The sequence below is a fragment of the Manis pentadactyla genome, chromosome 18 (genome assembly GCF_030020395.1).
Source record: "Manis pentadactyla isolate mManPen7 chromosome 18, mManPen7.hap1, whole genome shotgun sequence".
In the NCBI taxonomy this organism is placed as follows: Eukaryota; Metazoa; Chordata; class Mammalia; order Pholidota; family Manidae; genus Manis; species Manis pentadactyla.
In genome coordinates, this window is record NC_080036.1 from 29190318 (window position 1) to 29205825 (window position 15508).

The following is a 15508-nucleotide window of genomic DNA, read 5'->3' on the forward strand; positions in this document are numbered from 1 at the left end:
TAGGTAATATGATCTCCAATTCAGAGAAGAGGAAATGAAGTGTGAAATAAAATGAAGTTTTGTGGTTCCTCACAAGGTCCCACAGGCAAAGAGCTGCAAGCTGCACAGGTCCAAGCCGGCCAGGTCAAGTCTGAGCTGTGGAGCTGCCCGGCAGCCATGCCTGCCTGTGTCACAAGACTCACAGTCTCTCCCCCTTCACTGGGACCAAAGGAAAACCAGCCCTGTGCACACGGGAAGGTAAACCTGCCTGGTTCTCCGGCCCAAGGAATCCTTTAAGAGAATAATGAGCAACCTTAATGGCTACTTCCTCTCATACAGAGATGACACCGAAATATTCATCACCTATTCTCTTAGGACACTGCCCTGATGTACTGACTGACATAACTCTTCCCTGCACCCACGCCGTTGTAAGAAAGCGTTCAGGATGTTCCCAAAGGGGCTTTGGGTCAGTTTGTCAGAACACGCTGATGTGTGGCTCTCGCGCCGTGGTCCTCAGTGAGACACCGAATAAACTTTTTTTGCTCAATCCCTTGGTCATGTTGGGTCACACTGATTCCAGTCAACAGGAGGTTGAGGGAGATTAGGTTATTTGCTCAAGATCACAGCTAAGTAGCAGAGCTTATTTTAAACCCATACCTCCTTGGCTCCAAAGCATGTTATTTTTTGCTGCCCTCTACTTCCTATTTCTCCTTTCACAGAAGAGTCTTCTAAATATTTGAACATCACTAACACAGCCCTTACATCTTCCTTTCTTTGACTAAGCATTAAAATCTCCAAGCATCTCCTTGTATGTGTTTCTAGATCCCTCACTGTCAAGAATTTATTCTAGTTGGTTGAGGTCTCTCAAACTGTGGCATCTTAAATTAATCATTTTTAAAAGGAACAAGATCTTGCAGACCCCAGCTGTCATAAAATTTTAACATTATGTTCTGAAACATGCACAAATATAACAATAGTACTATTATAACCATATACTATAAAATGAAGATCATTTTATATATTATGCAGAAATAAAATGCCACCAATAAAATCCAAACTAATAAATTTAATGTCATATTGTTTTGCTGCAATTTCATCCTGTTCACAACATGAGTATGGCTCAGCTCAGGTTCTTTTGCAGTTAGCATCCTTACAATGCCCTGGGCTATGTGATGAATCAGATTTCACAACACTTATTCTTTATCTCAACTACCACTGGCCTCCATTTGCACAGCTCATCTTGGTATCTTTAGGTGATCAGTAAGATGTGGTAGGTAAAGAAAAAGGAGTGACTAGGATAATCTGAAGTTTGTTTTTTGGGGTGACTGGCTAGATAGTAAACTTTCACTAAAATAAGAAATACATAGGTGGGGAGGAGAAGCTACCTTAGTTTTGACCATGAATTTGTTGGTACCTGAGGGACAGCTAGATGGAGCTTCTAGTAGTAAGTGGGTGAACGGATCTGAAGCTCACAATAGTGAGTCTGAGCCTGAACCAGAGGTTAGAAGGTATTACTCTGAAGAATGGTGCCTTGAAGCCAAAGATCATGCAAAGATATGGTCAGAGCAGTGGAAGAACCTTTCAAGGGTTGAGGGTAGCCAAGAGAAGGAAATTTTTAAAGGCTGTACTATATTCCACAGAAGGAAAAAAAAAAAAGGACTGATATTGAAATGTGATCTTTGCATTGGCAGGTCGTGGTGACCTCGGGGAGATGGGACAGGAGGAGACAGCTTGGTCAGTTATTAAAGACGCCTGGCTACCACGGAAGGCAGAGAAAGCAGGCTTGAGAGAGAGCAGGGACTGTTATTTCCAGTCTCAAGAGTCAGAGCTAGTAGAGGAGAAGAGAACTGTTTAGGTCACCTCTCTGTACTAGCACCATAGCAAACATTCAAAAAATAACTACTGAATATCAAATAAGGAAAAGGGTGGGGTCCAGCAAGGGGAGGAAGGTCTTAGAAGGAGGATGGGGGAGCGGTGAAGGGAGAGAAATGAACGCTTTTTAATTATTGTTAGACTCCAGGTTCTCTAGTTCAAAACCTTCAAAATGATCCTGGAAAGAAGACATTATTGTCTCCCTTTACAGGTAAGTCCACTGAAGTGAGTCTACCCACGGCCACTCACCCGCCGAGGGGTGGAGGCACGGGGCCCACATAGCTTCACTGCCCACAGTGCTCTTGCTGTTCCACTGAACGCTGAAAATGAGCCTGGAAATATGAAGGCAGAGTAACTGGCTGAGAACGAAGGGCAAGAAGGTGAGTTGGGAAAGAAGAGTGAGAACACTACTGGCATCTGAGGCCGATGGTCAGGGAGCCAACCCTGGTCAAGCGGGAGGCCCAAGGGGCGGCACCGAGGACCCAGGTGAGATGGATCCCGGAGCAGGCCCACCTGCACGTCCCCCTGGTCTCTGCACACAGTTTGCTGGCAGATTATAAGGATGACCCAGGAAAGGGTTTGCATAAAAGCAAAAAGGGAGACTCGGGTAAGCAGTTCAAGTGATCACATGGGTCTAATCTGGATGAGGAGTGAAGCCAGGAGGATGCTGACGTATCAAGAGAAAACAGTCAAAGGCATGGGGTTTACAATAATAATGAATGAGAAATAAATGTTAGTGGAGAACAGGAGGAGTCTTATCACTGTCACATCTCATGCTAACAAAATTCTCCAACTGCCCATTCTTGTTCAACGGCTCTACTTCTGTAATTTCCTTTTACTACAATATAAAATTAAGGGGTACGTTTGGTCTGGGTTACCTGATCCCTTGTAGTTAAAGAAATCTTTGCCCCAGACAAGGAGCTTATTAGAAATTAACAGTAGAAACCATCATATTTCATAACTTTATCAAAGGCTCTGTCCTTCCCCGGCCACCCTACATAGCATAAGAAAGGGCCAGCAAACAGCAGTCACAAAACCTGAGCAGGAGAGCAGAGTTCTTGAATACGTGGTACAGCACAAAGATTAACCAAGTTTTATACCTTTTGTCCCAAGATATTTCCATTTAGTACAGCAGGGTTAATCTTTTTTTTTTTATTGAAGTATTGTTGATACACAATCTTATATTGGTTTCAGGTATACAGCACAGTGGTTCACCAGTTACCCATATTAGTAAGCTCTCACCCCCTCCAGGGCAGTTACTATCTGCCAACACAGGAAGCGGTTAGAGAACCACTGGCTGTGTTCTCCTTGTACCACCACCCCAGTGACCGACTTGTATTATGATTGAGAATTTTTGTGCCTCTTTATCCTCCTCACCCTCCCCCTTCCCCACCTCCCCGACTCCAATCCCGCCCCTATGGTAACCACTAGTCACTTCTCAGTCTCTGAGGCTACTGCTCTTCTGTTCATTTTGTTTTGTTTTTAGATTTCCACAAATAAGTGAAATCATACGGTATTTGTCTTTCTCTGCCTGGCTTATTTCACTTAGCATAACAAGCAGGGTTATTTTCTAATAGAATATACTTATTTTGTGTGAGTCAATCAGCCAGATGTGAGATATAAAACTGTGTTTAATATAACTTTTCAAAAACCTGTGTTTTTCGTGAACTTAAAATGCCTATCTATCATTAATACCACGTTCTCTCTGAGGCTGCTATATGTAACAGTAGAAAGGAAATCTCTTTTCAATTGGACCAAAGTGATTAGAAAATACAGAACCATTAGATATGTGTGCATCCCATGGCTTTACATCTACATCAGAAGGTACCACAAAACCCACCCCACTTATATGTCCTCTGGATTTAGCAAAAGCCCCTCACCTCAGTCATAGGTAGCCTGACATCCAGTCTAGTCTGGATAACAAGCCCAGAAAACCTCAGCACCCGATAATTAGCCAGGGAACAGAAGTAGTTAAACAGCGTGTACAACTGGGGGTCAGTAAATTTATAGAGCGTATTACCCTTATGAAGGCATAAACACGAAACTGTAATTAGCTTTAAGAAAGTGGTAGATACATTTGCAGTTCAAAGATTAAAAGGAAGATAAGAGTAGAAATATTTTGAGAAGGGAAAAAACTAGCTTGTATAGTTAAATGACTTAGCATAATGTAACTTTCATTTCTTACATTCATGTGAACTTTATGTAAAACTGTAGCTATAGCAGACAGAAAAAAAGCCCAAGACTGTTAATGCATCTCAAAAATCCAACTATTGTTCTAGAGAAACACATGTAAATCACACAGATTAGTTTCCCTTCGGCCTAGTAGACAAGACCAGTGCTTGTGATAAGCGGGTTGCAACCTGATTTAACAGATGAAATACAGAAATATTGGAATGCACCACACAAAGTATGAACTGGTGACTTTTTTCCTGGTGTGTGTGTGAAATTAATACTTATTTCTTATTGTGGGTTATAATCAAAAAAGTCTAAAAGCCACTAGACTAGACTGCATCAGAATCAAGCAGCAGTGATGACTCACTTCCAAGGTCTAACTGCTCTCAAAATCACTGACTTAACCCTTATGTAGCAGCCAGTGAAGGAGGTAAGAACGGTTATGCCTTGTTTGAAAATAGCTGGTCTCATTTTAAGGTCAAACAGAGGTCTAGAGAGAATTTTCAATCCATTCAACATATGTTGAATATGAACTCTAAAAAAAATATGAACAAGAATTTATAATACTGCTCCTTCTGACTATGCATTTCTTCCAAAGTTAAAGATGCCATTAGTACAAAAGTTCTACTTTGGTGACAAAGAAAAAGGAAAAAGAGATCTAAAACCATGAGTCTGTCTTTTGCCATTTCTCCCTACATAAAAGTTTTTGAATCTTCCGTGAAACTCATTTTATATTTGCTAACCAGTACTGAACCTATAACTTATAATTCTCATCTTAAATGTATTTTGCAATAAAAACTGAGAAGTTACTATTATGTTATCAAGAATGTCCTAGTCCCCATTTAGGCACCCTTGTTACAAATGACACTCCCACACTTTGAAAACTGGATACTGCCACTTGTGGGTCGACTTAAAACTCTCAGACACAGAGCTTGAGCCTCAGTGATCAAATGGCAAGAAGAGTTTATTGACTCCTTTTGTATGCCATCATAATCCTGAAGCTATGGACAACTTCTAGAAGTGGCTCATAACACTCAGAGTCTGAGAGTGGTAACAATGCGAAGTCCCCACAACTCCGAGAGCCTAGTCAACTCAGTTAAAAGGACACAAGAAAACTGCTGGAAGACACACCTGCCAAATTACAAAAGCATTTACCGAGCCTTTACCAAGCCTAGCATCAATTAACAAGGAGCTTGGTGTTCCTGGGAGGTAATTATTAGGTACTTAATTAGCAAACACTTGTTTCATGCACATGTACATTTGATTATGAAGGGAAAGAAAGGAAAAGAGTAAGAATTTTATAAACATAAATATTTAACTGAATTAATTCCTTTGGCTACAAGTTTGGCAGAACATCATATATACATAACATATATGATAATTAGCAAACATTTCTTTCATACACATTTTAACATTTGATTACTAGGAAAAAGGGAGAGAGTAAGAATTACCATCCTCCTTTACAAAAGATGAGCAAACCTCACCAAGACAGTGTTGAAATGAAGTGTCTGTCTTTTAACTCTTGGTCTAGCTGTTCCTGACATTGTAGGAAACCTTGCTCAGAAATTTGGAGAATGTCATTCTGTAAGGCTTGAGCTCACCCATCATTAATTACTTCATTCTTTTGACCTCTGTGTGGCTCTCTGTGACCATACAGATGGTCATTTATTTAACTGCAGCAAATTCTTATCTAGGTAAGAGGATATAGTAAGAAAATTTGATTACTACTTCTATTTTAATCAGCTGAAAGGAGATTCCATATATGCATGACAGAGAAGTAACATGGGACAATGCTGTTATAGGGCCTGGGAGTGCAGTAGACTGGCAAAAAGCTATACAGGATAGTAGTTACTCCTATGATTTTGCTTTTGGGCTCTACTGAGCTGGCAGCCCTCGTAACTACCCTACCTGATATTGGAAGTATGTATTCTCTCACACATAATGGTTTTGGAACTTATGCTAGATCGACACCATGCTATTCATTCAGAATTAGTTTTAATGGGTCTCTGTTATCTCTATATGAATAACTAATATTTATTTTTATACTGTCGTGTGTCAAAGGGCTTTCAAAGAGATATAGAGAAAACAATAAACGTCTGATGTAGGATTGCCAGCTTCACAGCAGCTTGTGAGTACTATATATATAGTCTCACATATTGCCAAATGCTTCTTCAGTCTTTCACCTGGTTGAGATCACATTTCTTATGCTCTGGCAGCACCCTTAATAGCCTGGGATTAAGGCGTTTAAGTATGTGATCTTAGGCGAATTTCTTAAGCTAAGTTTGGATCTCAAGACTTATGAGGTTATCTACTTCATAGTAGTGTTATTGTATATATTCATCCTAACTTGTAATCAAGACACATGTGTGATTACACATGATATATATACCTTCTGACTAACTGGTAACCAAAGAAATTAATTCAAGTAAGTGTCTGTATTTATTAAATTGATAAAGATTTTTTTAGAATTTGAATCATCTACATTTAACGAACATGTGAAAAATCAGGTTTCTCTTATTCTGCTAGTGGTAAGATTTTGACTAAAACTTTTCTGGAAGGCAATATGACACTACAAATCCAAAGCTTTAAAACATGCATGTGTCTCTTGACTCAGAAATATAATTTCCAGAGACTTGTCCTAAGGAAATAACTAATGGGCTAGCCAAAACAGTGTTTCTCAGGATATTATTTTATAGTATAAAACTGAAAATAACCTAATGTCCTATAATGGAAGTGGTTATAATTTATAACGAACAGGTCTATGCCATAAATTAGCAGATAACTATTACAAATAATATTAATAGAAATATATTCACTGTCATTCTAAGTCATCTAAGATACAGTGTTTAAGTGGGGGAAAAGGTTGCAAAACCGTTTATATTACAAAACTTACGTGCCTACACATATAGGTCCATATTCTTTATGCTTATAACTAGGTATAGGGATATTAATCTTCCTACAATAAACATTATTACTTGTGTAATAAAAATTTTTTACAAAGGTGAAATTTATATTTATAACACGAAGGTCAATCCATTCTCTTTTCAACAGTTTAAATACTTTACAGTATGAACAAATTGGTTATGGTGCAAGGAACACTATTTTTTTAAGCTTAAGGGTTCTCTATAGTCAGCACTTCTACTCCATATGTGGTAAAGGACCAGTTCTTTTTTTAACTTCTATTTTGTTACAGATTGACATTTTTATAAAATACAAGACAAATTATAAGAATAAAAATTTAAAGCCTACAAACTACAACTTTCATTTTTTAATTTATTAGATTGACAAACATAAAGTTACTCTATTATATTGCAAAGAAAAGTCTTTAAAACTCTTACTGTCAATTTCAGCACCTATCTTGTCACTGAGAGGTAGTTTGCAGACCATGCCTTTAGTAGCACTGCTGGAAACGATTAAGAAGTCTTTCTGCAGCAGACTAATAACTGATCAAGTGGACTAGATTCTGATCAAACATCTGGAACCCTTCTGGAATAGAAGATAACTTTCTCCAAAAAATAGAACTATTTGGGTTCTTCCCCTATTATGCTTACTAGCCTACCGTGTTTTTCTAATGCTAACTTTCTCAATAAATTAATATATAATTTTAACCATCGGTCGTTTATTTTCCAAAAGAATCAAACACAATGTCATATAGTGGAAACTTGACTTCCAAGAATTAATATTATCCAAATCATGGGGAAACAACAGTCTTTATGGCATTCCAAAGGGAATGTGCCAGAAATACAGATTCATCTGATTGAAATGGGAGCAATGGAAAACGTACATATTGGTAATTGAGAGTTGCTTTTTGCTCCCAGGGTTGAGCAGAAAAAAATGAGACAACCTGCCAGTTTCTTGGCAATGTGAATATAGTCCCTGGGGAAGCGTGAGCCTAGGCCACTCTACTTGAGGAATGAACCAATGATGGACTTCTCTGCAGTCAGGCCAAAATAATGAAGATTATAAACCTCTTAGTTTCTGTTGAGATTAAAAAGTATTTAAACCCCAAGTGATTCCCTAAAAAATATGTAGCCTGGTCTCCAGAAATAGAGGTTCATAGTCTACAAGTTTAGTGTCAAAGGCAAAAGAAAACTGAAAGTGCTATGGACCAGAAACTGAGGATTTCCAACCAGTACTTATGTTAATAAGAGATATGGAAACATTCTAATTATAATCCTATTTTTAAATTGCTGTAAATTTAATCTGTTGGCAGAAAAATGAAAAACTACACCTGGTTTGGTGCTTTACATAAAGTTCAGTAAGAGCTCAGCTCTTCAGGCTGCCACAGAATAAGTCAAAGGCTTTAAGCTTTGTCAAATGAGAGGTTGAGTTAGATAAAAAAAAACTGAGCCAAGATTTAGTATGAGAGGAAAAGAAAGACTCTAATGCATTTAAACAAAGACAGAGGCAGAAATCAGGAATAAAAAGAAACCTAAAGGGAAAGCTGTGAAGTAGTAAATGAGGTTTCTAAGAGGCAAAAAGGAACAGGAAGATGCAACTTGGTGGGACTGAAGCCTTAAAGGAAAAACATTTCTCACTGAACGCTAAGAATGGTCCGATTCTACCCATGAAGAAAGGTGTAGTATTAGATTCTTCTTTTTCCCCACCTCATACAGAGTGTTTTTTAAATTGAAGTATAACTTACATACAGTATAGCACACAAATCTTAAATGTGCAGACTGATAAATTTTTACATATGGACATCACCATCGATCAGTTTTGCCTGTTTTTGAACATAATGGTATCACACAGAATGTACTCTTACGTTTGGATTTTTCACTCAACCTTCGGTTTTTGAGGCACACATATGGACATCACTAGTTTTTTCCTTTTTATTGCTGAGTAGTACTTCATTGCATGAAAAACTACAGTCTCACTTATCCATTCTCCTGTGGATGGATACCTGGGTTGTTTTCAGTCTTCTACTATTATTAATAAAACTGCTATGTATGAGCATTCTTGTACAAGTCTTTTGGGGGACATAAACACTCATTTCTCTTGGGTATATGCCTACCACAGACTGCTAAGATAAAAAGTAGGTATAAGTTTAACTACAGTCAATCAGAACAGTCTTCTAAAGTGATTGGATCAATTTGCTCTATTAGTAATGTTTCAGTTTCCCCATATAAAGCTTTTAAATTTAAAAAAGCTCTTTAGTTGAAACAAAAAGTTTTGAGACTTGTTTTTTTGTACTGTTCTCTGTTTTTCCATCTTTCAGAGCAGGGGTAACACAAGCAAAATGCTCAGGGTATACAAGACAATTTGGGGAATGTAAGGAGAAAATAGTACAATTTCTATTTTAGTTTTCTTTTACCTAAAAAGTAAATTTTACTAATATTTAATACATAAATTGACACTAGTGTCCTTATTCAGATGGTTATATTTATTCACTTTGCATACACTGTGATTTATTGCCATTTGTGTATGTCTGGCTCGGCAGAACTATAGAGTATCTACTTCTAACTGAACTCTGGCCAAAGGAACACGTGGCTAAAAGGAGTCCTACAAAGATAATACTAATAATGTAAGCATGAACAAACAGGAAACGGCTAACAGTTCTATTCTAGAAGCTCTCTTTAGAAGATTAAAAACTGTAAGTATCTATAGTCTAATCATACAACCAGGCAAAAAATTCCCAAATTAATACTTTAAAAAACATGGGACTTAATCTATTATTATTAATGATTTTTCTTTGCCAATAAGAATTTTAAAACAAAGTATTGTTAATCTGTCATCCCTTTTAGTTTCTTGTTATATTTTACAACATGTGTAATAGCAGAAAGTACTCGTATGTATAATTTAAAGGGAACTTACATATCAAGGATGTATGCTCAAGAAGGTACACAATCCAAAGGGTTCAGACTCTTGTTTTAGCCATTTTTTAAGTATTAAGCTACTTAACCCTTAACTATTAATGAACTTCTAATTTTTAAAGTCATATACAATAAAGTATACTTGATTAGCAACAGCTGGCTGGTATTTAGTGTTGATATAACACATCTGAACAGGAAGGAGGCTAGGCATACTGGTGTCACAACTTGCTTTGAAATGCACTAAGATGGACTGCTTGTGGCTAGAGGGTGGGCATATGAGCAAACATGTGACAAAGCAAGCACTGTAAAATATTAATTGTAAACTTTAGGCAGTATATAGATGTGTGTTCACTGAAAATTCTTTTTTCTACATGCTTGAAATTTTTCATGATAACACATTGGAAAAAATAACGAATGTACTCAAGAGTTGAAAATTAAAAGTAGTGGAGTGATACAGCGGACAAGTTAGAAATTGAAAAAGGGAAAAAGGTAGGAACATTCAGGCACCACTGCTTGGTGCTTCTAAATACACTGAATCTGAGGTAGAATCACACCTACAGACAGTAAGCCAGAACTCAAGATCAGGAACGTGCCCAAGGTCAAAGAGTATGAAACTTCACCCAAATCTGAATGCCACCTGACCAAATTTACTAGAAATCTGAATCCTTTGGCCCACCTTCCTCACAAGCGGCTGCCTCAGGACCAAACATCTTCCCTGCAGGGAAGTCGCGTCTCCATCCTCCATCTGTTAGAAAGCTCCTCCCGGCAGCATGGACCGGAAGCTGTCTTCCCAGGTTTTCCCTCCTGGGTCTGATTCCTTGGGGCCACATATCCCCTTATGACGGGCCTTCATAGCGAATGACAGTATGTGGAATCTGATAAGTAGGCATTTTTTTCCAGTAATTTTTTTATAACATCATCATCTACAAGGCATAGCTAGGTGTAAAAGTGGGTTAAGGCCTCAGAATTGGAATAGAAATAAAATGAGAATATATATGAAGCATACAGCATTGTACCTAACAAAGAGCAGGGACTCAGTTTTCTTCTTTTTCTAACCATTACCCTTCCTTGGAAATTGCAACATACCTCTCACCATAAAAGAATACTTTTTAAAACAAGAAATGTTGGTCCTTTAAGAGGTCACATTAGATGTGAAGAGACAGATTTTTCTTTCCTGTATGTAGTTTATCTAACAATGTAATTAATTTTGTTTCCTCATTTTATTTTCCATTTTAGCCTGGTTTAGAATTATAACTTCTAGGAATTTTATGTACAATTACATATATAACTAGGGACACTTTTTTTTTTTGGTTTCAAAATTACTATAGATGGCCAACCTATGTAAGCAACATGTTAATGAAATTTTAAATCTGGTTTTTTTTTTGGCTCTCATTAGATATTTTTCAAAGGTAAGATTAAAGAAAGCCATTACATACAAAGGAAATGACCCAAATGGTGATAACCTTTAACTTTTTACTATACATATATATATACACACACACACACATGCTTACTATATATATACATATACATACACACACTATAACTTTTTATTTCCTGATAAATACATCCAGCGATTTCCTAAAGGGCTCCCGAAGTTACCCTTTAAGCAATATGGTACCAGACTATGACAAATTGCCAGTAATCCTACCCTGAAAACTTTGCCTTATTTAGGTACAACCTATAGTTCCGATATGGAGAAAAGTTATTCTCACAGCCTAATGGAACCTGAACCTCATTTGAAATCTAAAATTGTTAGTGTTGGAAGGAATCTGAGATGATCATTTTAAGTTCCAGATATGCATATTCAGACAGTTGAAAGGACAGAGCCCAGACCAAAACCAGGTCAAGCACCCCCCATTCCTGGCCAAGTGTTCTTGTTCTTTTACAACCACGTCAGATTATATTCAAATAAGTGATCATGTCCATCGATTACTTCAACTTCACTAAATTTCAATCTGGCCACTAGTGATGTCACTTCCTTTCGTGATCAGGTGTGTTTCTTCTCTCGGTCTAGCTACCTTCCCTTGACTACAGCACTTCAGGGTTCATACTCCTATTAATGCCAATGCTTCCCATGCCTCCTCCTATTCCCCACGGATACAAATACAGTCACCAAAATGCCTTGACCCTCCTTCTCACTTAACTGCCAAACTCATAATATTCAAGGTATATTCAAGGTAAAAGGGGTTTATTTGGTAATGCCAAGCAGACACGGCGGGGCAGCAGCCTTCCTCACTCCAAGGGTCCGACAGAAAACGCTCCTGCCGAGCATCGCACGCAGATGCTTCCTAGAGAGCAGCCGGGCGCCGGCCCCGCCGCAGGGGAAGCGGCGACTGCGGGCTGCGATCCGCCCGGGAACCAACATGGAGGTGAGAGGGCAGCGGACGGCCCCGACCCGCCGCGCCGGCTGCAGGCCCCCCCGCTCGGCGCCGCCTTCCAGGCCGACGGGCCCCGACGGGGCAGGCGGGCGCCCGGGTCGCGCTCCGGGGAAACTCAACAAGTCCGAAGGCGGAGGATGTGCCGCGGGCGGGAGGGGCGCCTGCCCAGAGGCCGCCCCCGCCGGGACTCGCCGCCGGCCATTTGCATCGCGCTCCCCTACGTGCCCCGACGCCCGCCGGCGCGAGCCCCACGCCCGGGCCCGGGCTGCCGGCTTCCCGGGGCTCGGCGGCGGCGGCCCTGCGGGCCGGGCCGCCCTCGGGGTGGGCGGAGGGCTGCGCCCCGGCGGGGAGCGGACGCCGCCCGACCCCGGCCCCTGGGCCCCCGACCCCGCGCGGCGCTAGCCCGCCCGCCGGCCGCCGCCGGGCTCCGGGCTGAGGGGGCGGCGCGCCATCACGGAGGGAAAATGGTGGGCGGGCGGGCCCGCGGCGGCCGCCGTACTCACCCGGGCCGGCCAGTGCGGGTAGCCCTTCATCTTGGCGAAGACCAGGTCGCCCGCCTTGTACTCGCGCGGCCGCGGACGCGCCATCCCGGCCGCCGCCCTGGCCGCTCGTCCTCGGTCGCCGCGGAGACGCCGGGGGCCGCCCCCCGCGGGCCGACGGACTGCGCCGCGCTCCCCGCGGGCCTCGGGCGGGCGGCCGCTCCGACGAGGGGAGGCGGCGAGGCGGCTGAGGAGCGGGGCGGGCGGGGGCGCGACGGGCCCGGCGAATCTCCGCCCGGCGGCGGGGGAGGGGCGCTCGCCCGCGCCCAGGTCCTCACAGGCGCGCCGCCCGCCTCATGCCGCCGCCGGCCTCCCCCCGGCCTACTCCGGATCCCCCCTCGGGCAGCGACCGCGGACACAGCCCTCGTATTGTGCTCGCGCGCGCGCAGCGCCCGCCCGCGGCCCGCTCCCTCCGCCCGCGCCGGCCGGTTAATTCCTAGGTGCACGGCCGGCCCGGCTGCTCGGCGCGCGGCTCGGCGGGCGGGCGCGTCCTCCCCAGCAGCGAGGCCCGCGCCGGGCGGGCGGGAGCGCCTACTCCGGAGGGCGCCCGCCGCCCGCTCTCTTTTGTTCTCGGCCCGGAGCGGCCGCCGCAGCCCAGCCAATCCCCGGCGCGCCGCCCGCGCCCCGCGCCCGGCCCCGCACCGCCGGCGGCCTCGGCTGCTCGCGGCGGGTGGGGCCCGCGCCCCCGGCAGCAGGCCCCGGAAAGCCGCGCTCCGGAGCCGGCGACCTTGTGGTCGGGGTCGCGCCTCGGCCTGCCCTTGGCGGGGCGGTGTGACCCTCCCGGGGCGGGCAGGTTACTCGAGTCGGGGGCGTGTGCACCCGCCGGGCGGCCCCGCCGGGATTCGAACACCCAGCTGCAGGGCCCCGGAGTCCATGAGCAGCAGCGCTTCCCCATCCTGGGTCTTACAGGCCCGTGGTTTTGTGAAAGACTCGTTTCCTATCCTGGCGACATTTTGGAACACGTTTCCTGAACCGGCCCTGTGAATGGATGCTGCTGCTGCGGCCATCGTCTTGGCACAGGGACCGTTGTTTGTTACCGTCCCATCTTCTAGGCTTGCCTGCCTTCTCCAGAAGCTACAGTTTCTACCAGCATCTGCCTCCCTCAGTTGCCCCGTGTGTGTGTGGCTTTAAAGTCTCTAGATTGTGGACTGTTCACCTTGTTAATAGTGCGTGACATTACCTACCAAGGTATGCCTTAGATATTGGCCCTTCTCACCTGTCCCACGGGTTCACCTTTGCCTCCTTCTTTCTGGGGAAGACTCGTCTAGGTCCTTTTGCCTCAGTTCTGATAGGCCATGTCTTAGTCCCTTTGGGTTGTTACCACAAAATGCCATACACTGGGTGACTTATTGTGGGTAAAGTGGTAGTATTTCCCAAATATCTGGCCTGGCTTTAGTACATCTGCACATCAAAGGCGCTCAGAGATGGAAAGAAGTATGGGTTAGTGCGTTTGCATCATTCCTCAGGGGTGGAAAGAAGTTCACCTCCGTATCAGTGGGTACTTATCTGGGCAATGGGGGCTGATCTGTACTGGAGAGGTGAGGGGAGGGCTGGTTTTGCTTCTGCTGGAGCAGGAAAGAGAGAAGGCCCTGGACTGCAGTTTGTAAGCAATAAATGGGTTTTAAACTTTATTTCTCCCTTTGACTGGTTTTGGTTTTTAGAGGTATTTTGCCCTGGGATTTCCTCTCCCTGGACTTACACTTATAAACAACAGAAATTTATGGAGGCTGGAAGATTGAGGCATGGGCAGCTGTGCTATGTGGTGAGGCCTGCTTCCTGGTTTAGAGTACGGCAGTCTTTTCCCTGTGTTCTTACGTGGTGGGGGGGGGGGGTGGGCAGGGGACCAAGAGGAGGGAGTTCTCTGGGGTCTCATTCTATAAGGACACTAACCCGGTCATGAGGGCTCCATCTTTATGACCTAATCACCTGCCAAAGGCCCCACGTCCAAGTACTTTGAGCGTTAGGATTTAACCTGTGAATTTAGGGAGGACACAAACAGTGAGTCCACAGCAGTCTGCTCATGTGTCCCCCCTTGCAGGACCGGATGCACACCTGCCCTGCCCATGAACCTGTAAATGGTGCCTGTATCCTCTTAGGTCAAACCCGGATGCTTCTGGCTACCAAAGCCCTAGCTGTGGGCCGCTTGCCCCCTAAGGCCCGGCCTCCCCAAGGCGATAGGGTGGAAGTAGGAGAGGGAGCGAGAGGGGAAAGGTCAGCTGGGAGCGTGGGAGGACTTAGCAGAGCAGGACGTGATCAGGGTTTGGGTCCAGACACGAGCGGCGGCCGGTGTGGAGGCAGGAGCTCAGTCGGGGGCCTCCCACCAGGCGAGGAAGGGCAGGGCTGGGGCAGGACTTGCGGGCTCACTGGGCGGCAAGTGCGTGGAAAGAAGGAGGGGCCGAAAACCATCCCCTGGTGTCCGGCTTAGGCAATGGGACGATCGGTTCTGCGATTCACGAAGGGGAGTAAATCCACGAAGACTGGGCAATTCGGGGAGGAGGTCACGAATGGTTTTGGGTTTTGCGTTTCCACCGGGCGTCCCGAGGGAGCTGTTCAGGGAGCAGCTGAACATGCAGCTTACAGAACAGAGAGAGCGAGGGACCTCGGTAGACAAGCGGGGGCTGAAGCCCTCAGCGGGGTTCTCGGGAGACTCGGGGGGGAGAAAAGCAGGAGCTGAGGACGGACCCGGGGCAGGCAGAGGAAGAAGAGTCCGGTGCTGTAGGGACGAATCCCAGCCTAATCAGAGGACTTCCAG

The 15508-nt window shown here is 44.1% G+C and overlaps 1 protein-coding gene across 1 annotated transcript in view; it reads right to left on the reverse strand.

Annotated features, from left to right (window-relative positions):
• Positions 1-13091, reverse strand: part of HDGFL3 (HDGF like 3) — a 52869-nt gene extending 39778 nt beyond the window's left edge. Inside the window, exon 1 of the mRNA XM_036932079.2 lies at positions 12721-13091. Within this exon, the coding sequence (XP_036787974.1) occupies positions 12721-12804 (84 nt within the window). The 5' untranslated portion in view covers positions 12805-13091. The remainder of the gene's footprint in view (positions 1-12720) is intronic.
• Between the last annotated feature and the right edge of the window lie 2417 nt (positions 13092-15508).